Source organism: Calonectris borealis, chromosome 18, assembly GCF_964195595.1.
Source record: "Calonectris borealis chromosome 18, bCalBor7.hap1.2, whole genome shotgun sequence".
NCBI classification, from domain to species: domain Eukaryota; kingdom Metazoa; phylum Chordata; class Aves; order Procellariiformes; family Procellariidae; genus Calonectris; species Calonectris borealis.
In genome coordinates this window covers 13,626,969-13,650,443 of record NC_134329.1, presented here as the reverse complement: position 1 = coordinate 13,650,443, position 23,475 = coordinate 13,626,969, and the positions used below count along the sequence as shown (strand labels likewise).

The window sequence follows — 23,475 nt, the reverse complement described above, 5'->3', positions numbered from 1 at the left end:
AAACTGAAGCAAATGATTGATTATGTCTTGCACACATACAAGCACACGCACACACAGCCATCGGTCCATCCACAACAAAACCCAGAGCGTTTTGCTGCTGCTTTGCCACAATGAAACTTCCGTGGGGAGAGAGTGGTACAACTTCATAGCAAGACAGCAATTGTCTGTCTTGTATAGTACGTCTTTCCAGACATTACACTGAGTGCCATTTATTATGGGTCATTGGGGAAAAAAATGCTTATTATGATCTAGTGAAATCATCTCTGGCTGCAGAAGTTTGATTTGTTGAGGCTGGTCTCTTCTTTGGGATGATGAAACTTCGGAGCAGAGAAGCAGAGAAGTTTTAGCCCAGGTTTGCACAGCAGATGGTGTGGTGTAGGGGAGAGGGGATGGGAATTTGCCACTTGTTTATGTTCCCAGTGTTGATGTAAAATTCCCTTAAAATCTACTACAAAGCTGACATCCCTATTACACATGTACTCCAACTCAACACTACAACCAACATAGAGTCAACAGCCTTTTTCCAAAATGGGATTTTCGTCTGCTGTCTTTCATAGTGAGGTAATTGGAAGTTGCCAGAGAATTAAGAGCCGGATAAGCCATATTGCTGTTTTGTTGTGTTGACCCAAGTAAAAGTGGAAGGCTTGGGCATTTTGTTTTGGTTTTTCCCCATGTTCCATAATTGTCCTAATCTTTTCTGATGTCCTGAACAGTCCAAAAATCCACACAGAGCCTTGTATAATGGCTTTAAAAAAAGGTTTTTATCTTTTTCTTGACCCATCAGCTTAAGAACTGCCTGCTTTTTAATGGATTTTCTCCCTCACTAAATTGAATGGATCGTCCCTCATTATCATTTAAATAGAAGCCTCACTCCCTGTGAACATGGAAAATTTGAATGTGGTAGTAGAGCTGTGATAATTTGAAATATTCGGAAGGTGGGGGGAGCAGGCGGCAGAGTGCAGAATTGCTGAATGTAATTGTCATGGATTCTCAATTTTGTTGCCACAAGATGGGAAAATAGACTAATAATTGTCTTCCAACCCTAGTAGAATAGTTGCCCTAGTTAGCTGAAGCTAACACTCTAATTGTCATGGGGGCACAGAGATGAATGAGGATGTATGCAGGGCACAGCCAGGGCTAAATTGAGTGATATACTAAGGCAAAGAGCAAATTGGCAATTATTGGCCCAGCTGAAAAGGTTGGCAGGTGTGCTGCTTTCTCACGAGCCCTTAGGGGGAAATTGGAAAAATAAAATATCGACCATAAATACTCACTGATTAGGAAATATGTTGCAAGAGGTGCTGGCCACTTAAGAGTCAAAACTCTCCTTTTCAAGGGATTGGCTTCAGCTGCGCATAAAACCAGCAAGTGCTGCTACTAAGTTGTTCAGAGCTTTTTCTTCTCATCCCCCATCCCCCAGGCTATCTTTTCTAATTTTCCATCATCCTATCCTCATATGTTTGTTTGTTTTTCTTTAAACATAATAAACGAAAAGCAGTCTTTTAGGAAATGCAGAGATTTTCCTCTCTCTAAATGTTCTTTGATAAGCGTTTAGCATATTGTATAGACTAGATATAAAATTCTCTCTCTGGTAGATGAATACAAAATAACTTCTGTGATTTCTAATTCAAACAGTTCACTGTGATCTGCTTTTCTTTGTGTGCCATCACAGGCACCATCTCCCCCTTCCCTCCTACTTTCTGTACCACGCTTACCCTCCTGGGGCAAAGGGATTAAAGCAGCAGCAGGGTATAAAGCTGCAGGTCCATTGTGTGTGCCTCAGGCTGGGGTACCTTGCCAGAAGCATGATCAAATGAGCCTCTGAAGTGAGAATTGGACCACAGTCGCACCACAGGTCCATATTTATCCACTTTGCAAACTTTGGCACATGTGGGACGCCTGGTCTTGGCTCCGGGCAGGGCGGCGGTGGGACAGCAGACCTTGGCATATCTCAGGCCAGGAACATCTCAGTGTGATAGTCAGAGACGTTACTGAGTGCGTTGAAGGAGTTTTTGGGGGATAGCAATATGTGGATTGCAAACTTTGTGGCACATGCTGTCCATTGTTCCCCATGTATAACACACTAGAATCTGATCCCCAGTTTGAAGAGTGGAATAAGACCATCGTAGAGCTTAGCGAAATACAGGTAGCAACAGGATAGTTTTAAGACCCCCTCCTCAAACCATGAGTCTTGGGAAACTGGTTTGAATATACATGCAAGGATTATGAAACGTTTCATGTCACGTTCTTCTGGAGGCAAAAATTCATGTCCCTTCAGCATGCTATCTACTTTTGTCTTTGTGTCCCTCAAAATACCAAATGCTTGCATGAAAACTGCTGCAGCAGAAATTATGAACAAAATTGTAATCACTTGCATGAAGCTTCAGGTAGTGAAGCATAGCTAGGAAGAAAGCTGGAGAAGGTTTTGGGAAGTTGGCCGAGGGGTGATGGTTTGAATGGGAGCAGCACTCGTGCATGTTCCACGTGTTTCAGAAATGTGAGATCTTTTCATATTGTTTCTAGCTTACTGCATGCAGTTCGTTGGTTGCTGGTCAGCAGCTGTCTTTCCTTCTGCCGTCTATGGCCATCAGCTGTAGGAATCTAAGTGTCTTGGTTGGAAGCTGTTCTGTAGCTTATCAAGCCAGTTACAGATGTTTAGACCTTGTGTAGTTTGTTATCTTACTGAACTGTTTTTGCAGTATTTCCAAGCACAACCCCCTTTGTTTATCCAACATAATAGAATAAGTGAATTAAAGAAGGAACACATTCAAGTTTTGCATGACATCCAAAATCATTCATAATGTATTGTGGTTATCTTGTCAGGTCCTGGTTTCTAATCTAAGTGAACATCAGATGCACTCTGTGACCTTTGCCAAGTCAATTGAACTCATTGTATTAACAGACAGGAGTGTGATATGGAAATTAATTGCATTAAAAGACTCCGTGGTAAGGTCTGGGATATCTTCTGCCCTTGGCCCTTTTTGCCCTCCTCCCCACTTACTCCTCTCATTCTAAGACATTTGAGTTTTATAAGGGACTCACTTGGAAAGGAAATACTGGATTTCTCCAGTATTCAAAGCTGAACCAGTATTCTGTTGTTGAATGTTCATTCTGTAAATGACGAAGTGGACGGGTAAACGTGCATGCTTCCTTATGCCTTAGTCCTATCTGACTGCAGAATTGGGGTACTGAGAAATAGTGGAAGACAGGTACAGCTGAGGTGAGTTTTCATCCTGAACAAATGCTATAAAACATAATTGAAAATTAGCTCTCTCCATGTTATTGATTAACTCTGCTGAGTGCTGATCAACCAAATCAGGCTTGCGGCATTGGGCTGTACAGTAAGTTTGGGCCTGTGATTCGTCAAGGCAAGATTGGGCACTACATAAGAGCTGGGAAGTCTGCCTCAGTTCCCTCCTCTGCTGGGGACTCCTCGGGTGACACTGGGCATATCTAAGTTTTTCTCTGCCTCAGTTTCCACACTAACATGGGGGTGGCATTAATAATAGTGCTAGGAGGCTCTTTTGGGGGACTGTCCTCTGCCCACATAGGAATAGCTATTTGCCCAAAACGCCTATTTCAACAGCTGACTTGGAGGTACTTGATGTACTTTTGGTTTCAGCCAACAAAAGTGGCACATTTCAGAAAAGCTGGAATGAACTCTTGACATTTCTGGAATATGGTAATTTAGGTCTTTTAGCCGAAGAGGAGGGAAGCGAGTACTAAAAACAAGAGCTAGTTTTGTGGTCGTGCTGCCATCACCTGCTTTTATCTAATCCCGTTATAGTTAGTTCATATATTAAGGACAAAAGATCCAAGTTGAAACCTGCCTGACCTCTTGAAAGTGGGGAATTGAGGTGCCCTATTACCCTGATTATTACTGGATTTTAAAGGCCCTCCTACTGTCTTTCTAGTTCAATAAATAACCCAATGGCTTTAAGAAACTGAACAGAGGGTATCTTGGTTTCTTTTGCATCATGAGAAGTGGGAGGCCATGCTTTTATTTATACAAGGGAAATAACTTTTCCTGTTAATTTAATAGACAATCTCGGAAAACCTGCTGAAGGTTATTGGTGAGATTTTGTCATTATTTTCTTTTCTAAATTGCAATCATGGTGTTTATCAGGAATAAAGGAAGAAAACTTTTAAATACAAGTGCAGATTGCAGTGTAACTCAAACTCTCAAGGACATCGGTGGGGTGATAGTAGAGTCTTTCAATAGTAAGATTTTGTCTTTGCTGCCAGAAAGGTGTATTTTTTTATATCCAGTGTAATTAACACGAGAGCTATCCCAGGGTAGAAATAATTCACTCTGTGACATAACTGAAATGTCTTGTCTGTGCTGTCTGGTTTTGTTTTTAACCTTGAGCTTAAAAGGAACCAAAAATCTTTAGTTGTAAAAGAGCACATCATCTGCAAAATATTATAAGCCATTTATCTTTATGCACAAATGCCATCTAGCACTGTAGTTCTACTTATGCGTCATTAAATGCACAGACCACACTCATTTTGCCCCTAACTAGTAACAGTCTCCCTTAGAAACCCAGGGTATTCCAGACAGTGCTGAAAGAGGCATGAGAGGCACAAAAGCCGGTGCTCAAGCCAGGCAGAGAGGGCCTCTGCCCTCCCCGAGGGTCTGCTCGGGATTGCTTCATATGGCAGCTGCAGCCAACGGGAGCAGCGTCTGTGAGCTCGGCATGGATGCGTCCGCTGCAACAGCTTTGCCGGAGGGCTGGCAGACCATGCCCGCTGGCCCCTGCCTGCTCTGAGCGGGCAGCACTTGGGTTGTGTGGGCACGTCGCTCTCCCCATCTCCCACTTCTTCTGCAGTGTTGGGTTTTGCAGATGTGAAGGCTTTTGGAAAGGCATGACATGGCAGCTGTTCCTGCGTCTGGCTGCAGAGAGTCGACCAGGTGGGGTCATGATCCTCTGTCTTTGACTTGCGTGTTTGGCTGCATCTTTCCTGCCTGCGATGCTTTCTTCAGACAGTGTTTGAATGCCAGAACTGAGCCTGCCTGGGTGTCTGGGTTGAAGCAGTAAGGGCTGGTTTGGGTGAACCAAAGCTACCAGGCAGGTGCTGTGCTAGTGGGTGCAGCACTAACATGAATGTGGCTAGCCTGGGTACCGCAGTCACCACCGTACCCTGCTGCTTGAGGTACCTTCAGACAAGGAGAAAATAGCAAATAGACTATTTTGAGAACACGAATCTTATGACAGCCCTCCGTGTAAGTGCTCCTATCCTGTAGGTAAGAGCCGTGTCAGTCATTCCAGCTGAAGATTTGCCCCAGTAACTGCTCTTGCCAGACAACCACTCATTCATAGTCAAAGGAGGTTTCTTCAACTTTGGGTAGATGCCAAGTTAAACTTCCACTAAGATTTCTTATATTTGCAACTACGATTGATTAGTTTTCTCATTATTTGATCTTGATATAGAGACATATGGATTGAGCTATGTTTATATCAACCCCTGAAGATTTTTTTCTTTAGGAACATCCATCACAGTTGCATGCAAACTGTTCTGCTCTGGCACTCGTAGCTGATATTAGCTGGGGCTTTCAAAGTTGCTACATGTGGCAGTTGGTATGGGTCCTCCTAAAGAGCCTGCAGTGTTCCCAGCTAACCAAGAAAGCAATAGCGGTTTGTTAGATGTGCAGAAAAATGCATGCAAACGGCTCTGGAGGGTGTGGGACATGGCTATGCTTAAACCTAATTGTTGGAAAGGTTTTTACGAGTTGAATCCAAAGATTCACCAGTTACTAACTTTATACATGTAATAAAAATTCGGGGCGGGGACGGGACAGGACCCTTCCCCCCCCCCCCCCGATTTCCAGGAAATTTGATGTTAAAACTTGTAAGGGAGGAAGAAGCTCTTAGATGTGAAAAATGCCAGAGTAAATTGCCATTCAGTTTTAATTATTTCTGATGTAACACTTCATTCAGCAACTGTTTTTATTGTCTTCTACTCAGTGGTTTTAAATCAGTGGTCTGCAGATTCCTCGGGTTCTTGGACAGCTTGGGATGCCTGAAAGTTATCTAAGAAAAGCAGGTCTGTTGTTAGCACGTTTGAGTTTGCTGTCCAAGGGTCTGCTCCATCTCAGGAAAATATTTTGGGCATGCACAAGACTGAAAGACTGAAAACAACTGTTAAAGTGAAAATACTCTGAGAGGCTGTTTCCCTGGAGAGAAGCTTCTAATGAAACCTCTTGTTTCTGTTTTTGGTTATTATTTCCAATTTGTTAGACTTTGTCAATCTTTGTTAAATTTGAGCTGATGGGGGTGGGGGGAGAGTGAGAACTGCCACCCTTCCTCCTTTCCTCTTCTCGCCTCTCCAAGCGGGTAATTTGCCCTCTCCTCATTTCTATGTGTACTTTAGGTGAACTACCTGATCAAGCTATCCAAAGTGTCAGAACAGATAATTGTGTTCAGCTGTTCAACATACTTATGTAGATAGAAGGATATTATTAACCTCTTTTCTATACGAGGCTGAATTCCATTAGTTGTTTGGGTTTTTTTTTAAAAGTATTTAGAGGGAGGGATAGGTTTGTCTTAGTTTCTCAAAAACAGAGATAAATGCTACAGTCCTTCATTTCACCAGTATGTAGCTTTATTTCTGGACAGTTTACTTTAAAGAGGTTTATAAATAACTCTCTACTTTTTGTAGTGTTTGAAGGCAGAGGCCAAATCAATGTGCAGTATGCAAAAGGCGGAAAGTTAAACGCTGTTAGTGGTTTGTTATTGCAATCTCCCCTGTGAAAGCTGTCCTTTTCCTGCAGAGCAGAGGTCTCCTGAGCTACAGCAGGACAGAGGTGCAGGCGTTGCGTGCCAGGGGTGGGGACTGACACCCAGTCACACATTGGTTGCAGACCTGCGTGTAAGACCTGGCAAGAGCCACGGCTTTCCTTCATCTGGCACCCTGGTTCCTGTGCCAGCGGGTGAGAGGGTTAATGGGGAGCCCTCCTTCCTCCAGCAGCACACTCACTTAATTGTAGGGCTTTGCAGTTGTATCTTCGTCGCTTTGGAAACTTTCCTCCACGGGCACTTAGCTGGCAAATTGCTTCTCTGGTGTCTAGGGCAGTTGCAGGACAGTGGCACAGAGCGTGCATGGGCAGACCAACAAGACAATCGAGTCTTCCATTGAGTGCAGGAGTCTGGAAAGGTTTCTGTGTGTATCTAGGTATCTTCTGATGCAAAAGATTTGCAAACTAGTAGTACAAAGGAACTGTTATCTTACTGGTGGAAAATTACCAGTATTTGCAGTAGCCTGCAATCAGTTTGCATCAATCTCTTTGGGGGTATTGTGCTGTTGTGGTGATTTAGTAACACGATAACTTCTGGCGCTGCTGCAAAAAGACAAACAGTCCTCAAGATCAGCCTGCAACAATTCGGTATTTTTGTTCAGGCTTTGGTACCCACTAGAACATCAGTCTTGGAAATAGGACTGCTAAGACTCCCTGAATCTTGTTTAATAAAATCACGTAGCAAGGGCATCATGATTATAAATCACACTTGGAAATTGGCCTGCAGAGCACTTGCTGGGTCATGTGGTGTCATATGCCACCACTGTTCCCAGCTTCTTTCTAATTTCCGAAAAGAAGGCATATAACAGCAGCTGGAGATAGAGGTGGAATTCATTTAGCTGCTTTGAGAAAGCCACTGCCAGCGAAAAACAGCAGCTCAAAAGTCTTGGGTCGTAGAGAGGGGAAAGGGATCCAAGTGACTGGAGATGGTGTAATGAAAAGGAAGAGAACCAAATGATTTGGCAGCGTGTGAAAGAGGTAAGGATGTGGTAGAGAAAGGAGCAGGAAGAGCTGAAATGAAGAGCAGGAGTAAACAATGTAATTTAACTTATTCAAAAGGGACAGAATGCTTATTAAAGCTCTGAGAGATGATAAATTAGTGCTTTGCTGCTATTGTTGTTTCAGATAGAGTTGTCATCTGGTAATACTGCAGCAATGAAGGCTGGAGCCTCACGAATTCATAGAGGGGAATGGAAAGTGGGATATATGATTACATGATTGAAAGCTGGAGTTGATGAGGCAAAATGTGCAGCCCTGATTCAGGAGAGCATCTTTACACACACATGCTGTTCCTTGGAAGCTGCCGTTACCTACTGAAGAGGGACGGTTCAAAATGCGTACTCTGCTGCTCTGAAGACGTATCCCACGCCGAGAGCTTTTACCTTAGTTGGGAGGTGCTGTCGAAGCCCTGCTCTAGCTTATGAAACCCTTGTCTGAAATAGCCCCGGAGCCCTCACCTGGAAATGCTCTTTTGCTGTTACTCCTGTGGCAGCACGCAGAATGTCAGAAGATCATTTGAGGCGCTCTGGTTGTGAAGTTTTCCCCTAAGGAATACTGGGCTGGGGGAGGGAATCGCAGAATGATTCTTATCTTACATTACACAGAATCTCTTGCATTACTTACTGTGGCATATTGTTTCCTCCCACAGAGTTCTGCTCAATCGCTTTCAGGAAGAGGCTACTCCGTAAGTCATTTTACAGCTAATTCTTTCACTTCTGTTGATGTTGATTGCAGAGGTTTACATTACCTATTGCATATCCACTGACATGAAAGAAATGCAGGACATAAAAAAATAGGGTTAGAGTACAGGACTGTCATGCACCTGGCAGGGGACAGCCCTGACATGTTGAGAGCACATTAAGAGTCTGGGGGCTTCTTCCATTTAGTTTTATACTTACAGGGAGGGGGTTTTTTGTTGTTTTATAGCGGATTTCAGCTAGATAGTCACCTCCTGAGAATTAAATTCATGAGTGGGGAGAGTTTTCAACACCGGTGGGAGATGCTTCCCTCCTCTCCTCCCTCCCCCATACAGGTTTTCATTTGTGCGTTAAATATAAGAATCAAAGACAAAATGACTTCATTTTAAGAAGAATTGTGACCCTCAGCAGTGTGAACAAAAAAAGTCAATATTCTCTTATTTACGAGCTCTGAGTTATAAAACAAGCTCCCTTGTTTTCAGGGGAGGGTGTTGGTAGTGTTTTCTTCGCAGGAGTGCCATGGGTACCAGTGTTCTAGGGCTGGTGTTTCAGGGCCAGGACACGTCTGCATGTGTATGCAATGTAACAGTGATGTTTAATTGACCATTTCTGTTCACATGTACCTTATTTGTATGTGCAATAATGACATTTCCTCATGTAGAGGTGGTATGATTATTTGTTTATTTTGGGTACCTTTGCTGCTCAGCTGTCCAAAAAGGCAGGCACATAGACCTTATTGTATATGTTAATAAGGAAATAGGGGGAGGATGTTGAGTGGCTTAGCAATGTCAACATGAAAATTCCTGGAATTGCATTATATCTGACTCTCATAACAAATGTATGGTGTGTAGATATCTGTTATGATACCCCGGTTGTTCAGCCAATAAGTCATGTATACCCCCATTGCTAGTGCAAAGGTTGTAGATGAAGGCGTATGCTAATCTTGTATGCAAATCTGAACGAGAACGTCTCAGTCCAGCTAACAATTCCTGCCTACACTTACTGACAATAATTGCTGTTACCACGACCTCTGCCATGATAAAATTTTGCCTTCTAGGTGAATGGTCCCAAAGCCTGTTTCTTACCAAGAGCTATAACTGCTTGCTTTTCATAGACCAGAACAAGGGTTGATTTTATATACTTGAGGAAGTTGATGTGGAGACCTTGTACATATTTTTTTTGATAATCACATGAATGATTTTCTTTCAATAATTTATGTTGTATATTTAGAGTTGTATGGTGGAACCTGTGAGCTCCTACCCGCTGCTGTGTGGACATAGAAAAAATTGCTAGGCAATGCAGAATTTATGGTCTGATTTCATAGCGACACTGTTGCATGCTATCATACATATTATCAGAAATTCATAATACAAGACTAAGTACATTTTAGTCATAAAGCCATTACAAAATAACATGTGACTTGAAAAGTCTTACAGTTTTAATGAAATAATGTCACAAATTTTTAGACAGTAATGACACGTCTCCTAAGTATCCTCCTGTCTAAATCTTTCCAGCGTCCCAGGTGAGTATCATTACTTAATTCATTGAGTGATGAGGAATGTTTGCTCTAGGACCAGTTGAGCGCTGCTTCCCATACACATGAACAGTTGGATTCACCTAAGCTTCTAAAGGCAGATGTTGTATCTGCTATTTGTCTGTAAAATGCCATGCATGCCCATGGCACCACATAAATAATAATGAATCATCTTCACAGATTTTATGACTGAGGGCATGGTTTGGGAATTAAACAATTTCCCACTGGCTATAACATAGGTTGTGAAATCTTAATGGAAAGAGGCCAAAGAATTCTTTTTAGAGTCTCAAGGCCCATAAATCATAGGACTGTTTTCCTCCATTGCTGGCTGTTAAGAAATTTACTTTTATCTCTCAGAGAAATGATTTTGCGAAAATTCCTAGCTCCTTCTCTGTGCATATGTGGGGACAAGGTTCTTTTATTTAGCCAACCCATAACCTCTCAAGAGATGTAAGAGCTTTCTGCGTGCCAAGGCAGTATTTTGAGATCATGAGTAGTGTGAGCTGGGGTTGCTTTTCCTTATGGGTTGTCATTTTCCCTATTAAACTGCCTTCTGCCTCACCATGTACCAGCTGTTGAGGCTGACCGTTTCCCTCAAGACTCCGATGCCGCTCTAAATTGATTTAGCATAAGGCAGAGACTATCACTTCCAGCACTGCCAGACCTCGCTGGCCCAAACCTGCATTGGAAGCTGATTCTCCCAGGTGGCAGAGAGATGTTCAAACAACCGGTTCAAGACAACTGGCCGCAAACCAGGGGTTGTCCATAATATCTTGCAACAGTTTTCATTTTCTCATGAAAGCAGCTGTATATGAAACACTAAGTCAGTATTTTGGCTCTGCCCTGTTTACATCAAATAGCTTGTTTGCCAGACATGGTGAAAGCATGATAAAAAGTAGTGCTAGCAGGAGGCTCGATGGAGACACCGTTTCTGTGTTGAGTGCTCCTCCTGATATCTGTGCATGGCTTGTGTTGTGGAAGACTGTCACTTGTGGAATGATGATATATATCGTTACTCGGTGAAGTTCTTGTACTGGGTTTCATAAGCAGCTGTTTAAATACCACAAACTATTTTGTGCGTGTTCAGTCTTAATTAGCTTGTTTTGAATCTGCATGCTTCACCATTCACTTGCTTCAGCCGTCCTCGCAGAGATGTTTGCTTTCAGAAACATTTGTAGAAAATGCACATTTTGAGGAAATGCGCATTTGCAAAAAGAGGGCTTAAAACCCGTAGTAGTAACCTTGTATGAAAAATCTCAATGCAAGGTACAGCTCATCCAGCTGGGCCGCAGGGAGAAGGCAAGCAAGGCCTCGGCAAACCGCTTGTGTGTAAGGTACAGACTCTGGAGCTAGAGTTAAGAAGAAAACTAAATGCAAGTGTCTAAATAATAACTCCTCAGTGTTGAATATTCCAACAAATTCATTGACTTCAGGCTTCAGGAACATTAAGTGCCTGAATAAGGACCATGCTTGAAATAACTCCGTGAAATTCTGATCTCGTTGAAGTTACCACCCCTGGTTAACTTCAGCTGCACCTAGATTTAAATCGTAGCCTCAAAAATAGCGTAAACAGTGACTTGGCACATAAATTCACAGTCTATCTGTAGGTATTGCAGACAAAATTTCTTATAGATCTATTTCCCAAAATAAAGTTTTGAATGGCTTTACTTTTACTTGGATAACATGAGACATATCTATGTCTGTACTGTTTCTGCAAGCTCCTTATCTCATCAGTAGCATGTGTTTCATATCCTTATCTTATTAAATGTATACTTCCGCTGTGCTGAGACATAGAGTGCTAGTTTGTTTATGGAGGTTAATATCTTATTCCCTTTATGACTCGATGGTTACATACGTGTGATAAACTGCTCTAGCCATTTGTCACGCTTCCTGCACACACAAATGAGATTAGTGATTTTAGTCAGAAAGGTCTGTCTGTCCTCTGAGCAGACAAAACAGATTTTCTTTTCGGTAACAGGATGAGAGGCCTGTCTACCTGAAAATGCACTGATTTTTTAAAAAATAGGCAGAGAATTAGAAATTAGCTGTATGTTGAGGTTTCTATATATCACTGATATATATCCACCCTGTGGACCATTTTTCAAATTTATTTGTGATAGTTAAGTCAATTTAGGACCTAACATAGTTAGAAAGTAGTTACAATGAACATAAAATCAGTACATACGGTTTGTTATTAATGGCTAAAAAGTTGCAATTGTTTATAAGGTTGAGCACATCCTATAGACAAACCCGAGCTGCAGTTGAACTTGACTCAGTTTTGTAGAGAGCACAGAAAAGGATAGAACTGGGAATATGTGGTAGCTTAAAAAAATAAACAAAAAACCTCTTCCAATAAATTATGTAGTTTATTTATAGAGCATCTGTGCAGCTGTTCTTCTTCTGAAATGGAAGGGGCTAAAATGTGGGAGTGAGTAAAAGAACAAACTTGAAAGCATATGGCAAATGGATAGCCAGTGAACCAACCTGTCTGAGTGTACCTTGGAACAAAAATACAGGAGGATGAGACGTCTTTGTTTGGTTTTATTTGTTCTTGGAAGATTTTTTTTTTTTTTAATAAAAACAGTAACATACACTTGGCAACAGCAGCAGCTGATTTTTATTCTGAGCTTCTGTAAAATATCAAAGTCTTTGCAGCCTAGTCAAATCCCTGGCAGCTTATCAAATACTGTTGATTTTACATCTTCCTTGTTGAGCGCCGGAAACCGGTGTCTCAGTTAACTTAGACTGCAGCTCATGGATAGAAAGAAACGTGCAAAACACCATAAGGCTTGCAGAGACACTTGGGTCATCCAGAGTCAACTCATTGCTATCTGCAACCTTCTTTCCTTCTGCTTGGTGACGTAGCCTGAGAATGATTATCTCGTTACCCAGATGAAGCTGGAACCTGAGGTGGTACAGGCAAGCACTGGGTAGGCTTTGAGCACCCTGAGCCTTGCTGCACCATCTGCCTGTACTCCAGTCTGCTCCTTCCTGACTGTTTCTCTCAAATTATATTACTGATTTTTTGGAACTGGCTTTCCAGTTGCTAGTGATGGTCTTTACAGCCTTCCAGGACACCTCTCCTGTGCTATGCGCTTGATGTTGCTGTATGATGGGCTGTTGCCCAACACAGCTGCCCATGATCACCTTACCCTACTCAGATCTTTTAGCTCGTACCCGTGAGCACACTTGACAGCAAGTACTGAGCTGGAATTCACCTGATTTACAGCATGGAGGTAGCGTCCAGCGCAACAAGCTCAGTGGGAAGGACAACAGATATGGATGACTGCAAAGTGCTAGGTAATCATCAGCCTAGGAGCTGTTGACTCTTTGCAGGTTTATGTACCCTCATATACCCTGTAAAGCTCTTTTCATGGCCTGTTTTAGTTTTGTGCCAGCTCAATGCAGTTCTGTGAAACCCTGAAACAGATGGTCCCCGCTAAGGAGGTTGTTCCCATGCCAGAAATCCTCGGTGCGTGCACAGGCAGGTTCACTGTTTCAGTGTTCATGGTTACAGAAGCTTGCTGAAGATCACGCCAGCAGCATTCCCCTGATCCGCTCTGTGCTTCAAGGATGCTCTTGTGCTCTGAGGCTGGGGACCAAATTGTCAGACTTGGAAAAGCACCTTCAACAGCATCTTTTCTATTCAGAGCTTAAATCAGTACCACTTCCTACGTGGAGCATAGTCCAAGACCCCAGGTGATGATTATATACCTTGCCGTCTTTGAGATTGCCATGGAGAAACTGGTGTCCTGAGAAGGATAAATTTCTACATAAAGATCAACAAAATTATTGCTATGAAGCATATAATACTTCTGGTTGGGAATTCTTGAGTGTGCTTCAGCTCGTGGGTGTGGAAGCATGCTCAGTGACCAGAGGCCAACTGGAATTGTAACTAATGCGGTTTCTCCACCTGCCAATCTGTCATACACTAATGAAAAATCTCTCCTCTGTAGGTAGGTAACATTTCTTAGCTAGGCTGGAAAATTCATTGTATTTTAGGACCTCTGATAAATTAGCATTTTTCCTTGCCAAAAATCAATATTGGAAACAGGGCTCTTGTTATGAATCTCAAACTCCTTGAGCTGGAGCCAAAGTTAAATGATAAAAGTGAATTTAATATATATTTCCTACAATAGCATGCCTGTGGGCTGGCAACATGAGCAAGACTTTCTGGACAAGATTTATGAATAGGGGCGTAATAATTCCAAAATAAGTATCAATCTCATTTTGCCATGATGCCAAATATAAAAGAAGGACTATAATTGTCTTTTTCTTCTGGACAAGAAAAAGAATGGCAGATAGGTCCCCTTCAGGTGGAGCAATACTCTGTCTTCTTTGAAGACACATACTCAGTTAGAAAGAGAAAAGAAAAAGGGACTATAATAAAGTGATGTGGCCTGTAAGAGCAATGACAGCACAAGGATTAAAAAAAATAGAAAAATAATAATATGTAATAGAAACATAATTTTGAAAGGAGTTCTCCGTCCCTCTAGCAGGAATTCTAGAGAGCCAGGAATATAATGGTGGGTGTCAATCCAAAGCATTTAACTTCTCTGGTTTTCTTTTCCTGTGTTCCTAAATAGCCTCACTTTACAAGAACTGTCCCCATGTTTGAATTCACCTGGACAAGCTGGGTTCAGAATAAATAGGTTTTTTGGTCTGAGTGCCGTGTGGGATGGAGCCAGGTTGCTGTAAGCCAGCCGAGGAGCTAGCCCCTTGACTCCAGAGGCTGTCCCATAACCCGTGAGCTCAAATGCTGTTGAGTAATTAGTGCATATATTATTCCAGATCGTGGGAGCTCTTGAGGGTTTTTGAAATGTCCCATGAAAAGCGTAAGCAGAAGTACAAACATAAATAAACTACATACTTCAGCTTTACAAATACTGAAGTCCATGAACTTCCTTACAACACATTTTCCTTTAGAAGTTCCCTTTTCTGAAAGTCTGTTTCTTCTTAGATGACCTCTGCTTTTAATTAGGATGAAAAGTCCCATAAATTTTCACTCATCTCCACAGCCGTAAGTAAGCACAAAGGGCCCTCTCTGGCTGAATTTCAGTCTGCCTGAACCAGTGGCCTTGGCAGAGGGGCTGCTTAGGAGGCTCCTGACGCAGCCGTACCGGCAGCAGTGCCCTTTTGTCCCTGCGGCCGGAGCGGGATGGGATGATGCTGATTTCCATAAACCCCGCAGCTGCAAGGGAAGTGCAGCCAGCTGACACCGCGAGCCCTTGTGAGCCCCTTGAGGGATGGGGCATATGACTTCTGTGTGATTTTTACCCACTTTTTAATCTCCCCTGCCATTGCCCTCAGCTCAGCTCGGGGCAGTGGGGGGGAACAGATCTCTGATCTGTCTAGAAAGACACTACTCTTACACAGACACATCCCCTGAAATTCCCAGTGCTCCTTGGCTTTTGGGGTAGGATAACCTCGCTGTCACTGGCCTTGCGCACTAAAATGAAGAGTTGTCCTAAATCCGTCTTGAATTCACCAGCTTGGAAAGGATTACATCCTGCTGAAGAGGAAAGGCAAAGGATTTTGAGAATATCTGGTCTTTATTTCTGGGCCTTTTTGATTAAGACTGTCCTGAGGCAGTTGTGTCATATATATGCTGTAGCTTTCTTTGTGTAATAGGGCAAGGTATTTGCTTGTCTGTCTCAGCTGTTTTCACATTGTTATTTGCTCTCACGGCTCTCTTTCCTTACAATCCATTGCCTTGTTTTAACTTCCTTTCCTTTCCCTTTACCAAAACCATCAAAAAGATGATTAAAACAGACGGTTGATTAGAATCAGGGCTACTTACCTGATGAGCATAGTGAACAGGGGTTAAGTGTAGGGCCTGTTGGGGGATTTGCTTTTGATTTTTCTTTAATTCTCTAACAGTCTTGTGCAATGAGAATTGGCAGTGCTAGGGCTTTATACCTAGAGAAGGGGTTAAAATAGCCCATTTCTGAGGGCTGCCGGAGCGCGCTAGTGTTTGTTATGCTGGGTGCTGCGGTAGGCTCCTCAGAGGAGATTCATGGGGAGGGGAACAGGGGTTCACGCTCTCTTGTTTTATCTCATATCTCAATATGCCCTTGCAGAAACCTGCACCCAAAACCACGGAGTGTAAGGCGAGCAGCAGAGGAAATAACAGCGCCACTAACTCAGAGTGCTATTGTAGAAATAAAAGACGAACAACATGTTTTGTTGGCCTTAACAGTAGGTGAACAAGAGAGAACACGGAAAAGGGATCGAGTGCATCAACTTTGTGGGTGCTATTGGCATTAGAGAACACCGTCCATCGTCTTAAAGCATTATAAGATTTAAAATATTTAATTGTGCAGCTCAGTGGAATACCCTGTTGTATTTACGCTCAGGGACTGATTGCTTATCAGTCCCAAAATGGTTTTCCCTGTGTTAAACTGCAATGGATTAAACTAGTCGAGAGAGGGTAAGTTATTTGGGTTGGTGATAAAACTAGTCACTGCACATGCAGAGTGTAAGGAAGGTTTCCTGTAGGTTGGTGGTCTTTACTCAATTTCATCACTTGCATTTTTTTCCTTGTCTCTTGTTTTTTTTTTCAACTGGGATATGTTATTAAAGGCTAGAGGGAGATCTTCAGTTTCTTCCCTGTCCTAACAGAAGACAAAGATGCAACTTTAATTTAACAAAACAACAGATGCAATCCTAAGTCAGATCTCACAGCAAAGAAAGGTTTTGGTAACATGCTGAAGGTGTGCTGGCTCTGCTGCGAAAACTGCAAATGAGGGGGAAATCTGCTGTAGGCTGAGGTTTCTCTCATTCTCGCTTCATGTTTCAGCCTGGCTGCAATGTCGCTGGCTGCCAAAATGTAAATATACTGGGGCATGTAGTTGCGCCTGCAGTGGAAAGGCAGCACTCCTCCATTCCTGAGGAGAGAGAAGCAGCACCATGCTTACTTCTGTAAGAAGGTGGTTCAGGGAGCAGGGTTCCTGGGCTGCCTTTCTAGGAATGATTAAGCTCTTGCTGCAAGAGTAAAATCGTTGCTGAAGAGACTGGATTTCTCATCTGCAGTGCTTGCTTTGCTGGAAGAGGAGCATTCAGATGGAAACCCCGGTCAGCCATGTGAAATGTTTCTTAGACAGGGTCAGTGTTTTCACTTCCCGCCGTCTTAGCGTTTTAGTGTCACAGTTCCTTGTGGTTGACTTCAGCCCCAGTCACCATGACTTGCTGGTAACGTTTTAGAAAGGTGCCCTTTCTCCTTTTTATAGCAAATAAATAAATGAAACTGTAAGAGATTCTTACATGATGCAAAAGGGCCGACTGCAATTTTAGAAAGCCAGGGAATGCAGAGCAAGGGCAGAAATGTAAATGAATCCGTTGTGCGTAACTTGTGCATGAGATATGAATCATGCAGGGGTGGGAGGCCCTTGCAATACCATTTGGCAACTGGTAAGGCCAAGTACTCTCTGCTTTTTCCTCAGCTCTTTGTTTTATTAAATGGCTTTAGGGAGACAGCGGTGTAATTCTGAAATTCAGGCATTGCCGTACCCAAAAGTTGGTCGTTATAAGTCTTGTTTTAAAACCTGTTGATCAATGAGACTAATTTCGCGGAGAAATTTTTAACTTCCAGTTCAGAATACCCAGTGTTTCAGCTTAGTTTTCCAGTGATTGTAGCTGTTCTCTCATTTTCCGGCTCATCACAGGTCAGGAACTCAAAGGCATTGAGGCTGAGTAAAACAGCTGTTCATCACTCTGAGCTCTGCTTTGTTTTTGTGGGAATTGTCTGCTTCTGTAGCACCTTCAGTTTTATTACTTTTTTTAAAGTTTAGTTTACTAACCTGCTCTTGGAACAGATACAACCACCAAAGCTGCTTTTTAATTAGACCTGTGGTCCATCGGCGTGTATGTGCTAACGTCTTGGCTGTACAATGTACTTACAATGAAAGGGAACAGTCTGCCATAGAATCTTGTAACCTTGAGGTCAGTTTTGAGCTCAAAATTGCTTTTGATTATGGCATTAGTTTGTGTCTCAAAAAAATAATAAAAAAACCCAGCAAGCACTAGTGATCCTTACATGGTGCTGCTGAGTTACACACTCAAATGGTATCACAGCTAGATTTTAACGGAATTAACTGCTTTATTTCTAGATTCTTCCCAGATGCATTACTGTGCTACTGGTTGCGACTATTCAGAGTTTTGCAACCAGAACGATGGAAAATTGGCATACAGTTACATCATTGTGGACACGCCTGCAGTGGTTTCTACAGGAATGTAGCCTGATTCATACCTTTACTGTCTGCATTTCATCTCTGTGCTATATGATGGATAAGACTTTGTGTGCCTGAACACTTACGGCCTAGATCTGTAGTATCCTGAGCAATTTTCTTGTCTGATTAATTCACCACATGTGTTCTGCAGAAAGCCTCACGACATTGGCAGTCTTTGAGAAACATGTTAGGACTGTGTGGATGCTAGGTGTTTGCAAACCTCAGCTCAATTTTTTAGACTGGTACTTGCTATCTGTAAGCAAAAAGAAGTTTTGGGTTTGATTCAGAAGCCACTGGGTGTAGTTCTCAGGTTTTCTGGACATGGTCATACTAGATGTTGGAATGGTTCATGCTACCCTTGAAATCAGCTAATCAAAGCAGGGCTATTTTTTGACATAATGTAGCAATTGGAGTGCTGTAGATGAAGGGTGGTATAGACTGCATAGTGTGTGCCTTTAACTCATGGAGCATCATACTCAGACCAGTTGGTAATTACCAAAGGAAAAAATTGTTACATTGAGGTGGGTAAAACATATAGCTGTTTCAATAGATTGATGAAACTCTGCTGTCAACTGCAGTGGTTAAGTGCTTTATTTTGCCTTGTATCACATACACTCTACAAATAGCTAGAGCTCACTAAGTGAAAATGTAACTGTTGTCTGTGGGGTTTCACCCTACCTTCAATTGCAGAATATGGTTTAATATTACCTTTCTTCAAACTCATTCTTGGTGAACTGATTTCCATATATCATCAGGGCATTGTGACAACTATTAGAACTTCAAGAGTAGTGTCCCATTGTGACCAAAGCCATGTGCCCTTCTTTCTGCCACCTAGTTAAGGATACCAAATGGTGTCAATGGGAGAAATTTCTTACTGACTTCACTAGGCGAGGACTAGGACTTTCAGGCTCTGGGCAGCAGCAGCATGATCAGCTGAGAAGCTAAACTTAATGAACTTGTAGATAAGCTAAACTTAATGGGATACTTATAATGAACCAAAGATTCAAAATTTGTTCTCAAAATCACTTGCTTAAAAGGCTTTTCTTTGTAAGCATTCTTGGTAGCAAAATGCAAGCAGGTGTCGACACAAGCATGATTGTAAGGCTCGTGATCAAAGTTAGGTCAAAACTCCTCTTCCAGTTCGCAGAACACATTTTCCCCACTGTATTCATGTTGCTTTTCCAAAGCTGCTTAATAGCATCTAGGTCAAGTAGCACACTGGTTTAAGAGAAAAAGAGCTTCAAGCATGAAGATTAGGATATCACAGTGATGACACCTGAGGCCACTGTGTAACTGGCAGGCATTGAGTTGCAATGGGTGGAGGGTGGTCACAGTCGTCTTCTAAGCATCTTTCCCTCCCCCCCAGGACTTGCTGTTCTCTGAAGAGCCCTAATTCTCTTCATTTTAGAAAGCTGGGGAAGAGGGTGGGAGAGGGTAATAAATGGTCCCTTGAAAACAAGAGTCGGTAATACACGCCACATGACCTAGCCAGCCTGTTTAACTGCAGCCAGTTTCCTGCTGAAGATTCATTTCGAAGAGATTGTGAGAGCACTCGAACAGGAAGCTGCAACTTCACCCAACGGTTTTGGTATCAGCGTGTTATCTGTGGTCATTCCCCTCTACAGCTTGCGGCTAGCTTCTGGTTAGCAGAGAAAGACACTTTGAGCTGAGCTGGCATCAGTTCCCACCTACTTAATCAGTTAAGTTGTGAGCCGTGTGGTTAGCTCGAACCCCCTGGTTGTCTTGTGGATTGCCAGTGACAGGAAGGTGTAGATGCATTGAGTGGTTCAGACAGGAATAGCTTGGTTATCTGATGGTCACCCCAGAGACTGATAAAATTATGTGAGCTCTTTTCTGAGAAGACATCAAAAAAGCAGAAACTGTTGTCTCTAACCACCTGAAGAATTTACAACGTCAAGGGAAATTTTGCTTATCTTAAAAGCCTCAAAACTGTTAACTTGTCTTCACCGCTGCAGACCACAGCAGTGCCTTAGACTCCTGGTGCACGGAATGAAGCTAACAGACCGTCGCGTGCAAAGCTGTAAAATCTTATTGAGGAAACGTTAGAGTTCAGATCTTCCAAAATTACTTTGGCACTTCAAATTTGGAGGTGAACAACCAGTCTTTTCCGAGGGAGCGTGCTCTGTATATTTAGAAAACTCAGCCTCTTTGAGGCTGTCACATTGTCAGGAGTTTGGGCGTGCAAAGTGATGAGTCACTTTTCAAAACGTAGCCTGTTTGATGAGCCTGGACTAATCTGAAGCCAAAATAATGGTGGCTGTGACACAGGCTTGCAAAGGTTAAAACAGAGAAGGTGGTCATATCCTTGGGACCACTTGGGGCACTTGGTTTGGTTTTGTCGTATTGAGCAGACCTCAGGATTAGAACAGACAAGCTTCAGAGAGGGACCTTGGGCAAATGAGGTTTTAAATTAGTGCTTTTAAAGAGGCCTTGGGCAGGTTGCTCTAAGCCTCAGTGTCTGAGTTTCTCTAGCCTTAAAATCCTCATCTCTTTTATGCATTGAGATGTACAGATGGAGAGTGTTTTACTGAGTATTTACTAAAATAGGTAAGGTAGTTCTGAACAGAAGGTCCACCTAATTTTTGTGTCTTGTGGCTAGAGTATAAGGAACATTGTGCTGCTTGTCCCATGTCCCTGTCTGACCATCCCTCTCCTCAAACCCTCAGCTTCTGTCCCCCAGCCACAGCTTGCAGCCCAGCTCCCCATGCTGCGTGTCCCCGTCCTGGCAGCGGCTGACGTCCTGCGGACGCTGCCGAGCAAGCGTGGGGAAGGCAGTGCCTCCCACCGGAGCAAGGGGCTGGGATGTTTTACACCCATGGGAGAGAGGCTCCCATGGCCGGTCCAGAGCCCTCGCACCCATCGGGGCCATCACGCTAGCCCTGGGGGCTCTAGCCCCTTCCTCGCTGCCGGCCTTGGAATAAAAGCAAAGGTGGGCTCAGCGACAGGGCTCCGGCAGCACATTCTCGCCCTGTACTTGTGCGTCGTCAAAACTTCGTACTGAATTCACACAACCTGATGTGTGATTTGTAGCTGTAACGTTCACCGTAATGAAATCCTGCTTGTCTGTTGGTTTTGTTCAGGTTTTGAAATAAAGCCTAGTGTTGGTAAGGGCATGTGTCTGTACAGGAGGCACCTAAGATGCTTTTGTCTGCTTACGTTGCTTGGCTCAGCCTCTGTCAATGACAACCATAACAATCAGCGCATTTTTGACTCAAAGCTATTTCCTTTCCTGGTGCAGATTATGTCTGGTATGCATAACGTGTTAATTTAACAAAGCAGTTCTTTTGATACAGCTTTAATTTTTTAACAACAGCTTGGAGGCAATGATGTACAGATTATATAGTGTCAGTTTCCCAATTAAAGTTTTACAGGAAAATACTCTGGTTTTGCTTTAAGCCTGTGTTGAATTCTCCCTTCTGGCACTTGTGCAAATGGAAACTGTGCTATTGCAAAGCATCCATTTGAAACCTTGAAATATTTATTGAGGCTGCATTGAATACTGAAGCAGGAATCTTCCTGTAGGCTTGTTGATGTCTGTCACAGGCATATATTTTGTAATTAAATGTCTGGAAGCTCGTGTGTGTGAGTGTGTGGTTGATTTCTTGTGGGTTTTTTTTTTTTTGGAGGTTTTGTTGTTGTTAGCTGTTTTTCCTGAGAAATTTATTTAATGCATCCCTTTTAAGAGTTCCTATGAAATCTTATCTAAGGCAAGACCACGTCTTTGATGTATAGCAATGAAGCTCCTACTAATTGTTGTGCAGAACACTGAGGAGGTGGCTAAACTGCTGCCCTTCCTAGAATTCATGAAGATCATTCCTGCGGCATAACGTGCCTGTTTGGAGGATGTGGGATGGAGAGCATCTGAAGGGACTAGCAGAAAATATTTCATTCTTAAAACACTACCCACAAACTGAACAATTTTATATATGTAATTTTTTTTTCTTTCCCTCTCTTTCCCCTTCTTCTTCCCAGCCCTTTGTCTCAGATAATATCAGGTCAGTGACTTTTCCTGTTTGTATCACCTGGAAGCAACAGGGATAGACCACATCCAAAATGGTCTGCTGGTCTAGGAAAGCCTGTGACCCAGAGTGTGCTCCAAGTGATGCGATTGCATGGAGCATAAGCTGAAACTCAAAGGGCAAAGCTACGTAGCACGGGCATTAGAGAGGACTAGGAGTCATCAGCTCCAATGGCAATAGAACATGCCACTGTAAAGCTGCAGAACCAAACGCCTGATGGCATCTCCCTTCTGCCCTGGTCTCTGGTGTCCTGGTGACACTCTCAAAGTACTAGCCACTGCTCAGTCTGACCAGAGGCATGTCGCAGCTTGGAAAAGTCTCACCCACCTGGAAGTTGTGTGATGACTAGGAGAACTGGAGTATCAGATACCTAATTTAGATTAACCTGCAGCCTGCAGGAGCATTAGTTATTGCTCCGATTTGCAAAGAAGCGTGGTGGTATGAAAATCTCCGCAATTGCATGTGTATCTAGCCATTAGTGGGGAAAGTACAGCTGCTTTTACTGGATGGCGAGTATGATCTCTGAACCTGCGACGACCCAGCACGCTGTGGCTGGAGCAGGCAGCTTCTTTGCCTTCAGAATGTGCTGAAAGTCTGAAATATTCTCTGCTGCCAAAGTGCCAAGGATGCCACCTGGCCACTTTGAAACCAAATGCTGCAGTCTCATGTGTTTATCACTTTCCTTGTTTTCTTTCTTTTTCTATTTCCAACCAATCTCTTTGGATTAGTCCTATCACTAGATAATTATGACTTTCATATCTACATCTTTTTCTCAAGCTTGGCTGCATTATTTTTGGGCAGCTATTTAAGACTTTTATTACTTTTTAAAACATATTGTGTCCTTATTTGCATATTTGCATTTCAGAACAAACACAATATTTCTCACAGTACATCATTCTTCAAATATTTTTCTTAACAAGTAGAACCTTTTCAGGCATGCCAGAATCAGCTTCATTATATGGATCCTATTTATGGATCCTATTTAGAGCATTAGAAGGGAGGGAATTAGAGGGGCTGTTTCCACAAACGCTGTGTCTGTAGGGTAAGAATTGGTTAATATTTCAACTAAATTACAATAGTTTGCTAAAAGAAAGGCCTCTTTTTCTCTCTCTCTGTCTCTCTTCCCCCCCACACTTGCTCTCCCTTTCTTTCTCTCCCTTTCTTTCTCTCCCTTTCTTTC

At 42.8% G+C, this 23,475-nt stretch overlaps 1 protein-coding gene across 14 annotated transcripts in view; it reads left to right on the top strand.

Annotated features, from left to right (window-relative positions):
* The window catches only part of FBRSL1 (fibrosin like 1), a 552,901-nt gene that overhangs the window by 247,100 nt on the left and 282,326 nt on the right, over nt 1-23,475 (top strand). For all 14 annotated transcript variants that reach the window (XM_075168048.1, XM_075168057.1, XM_075168060.1 and 11 more), the window contains exon 4: nt 8,445-8,480. In XM_075168048.1, the coding sequence (XP_075024149.1) occupies nt 8,445-8,480 (36 nt within the window). The remainder of the gene's footprint in view (nt 1-8,444; nt 8,481-23,475) is intronic.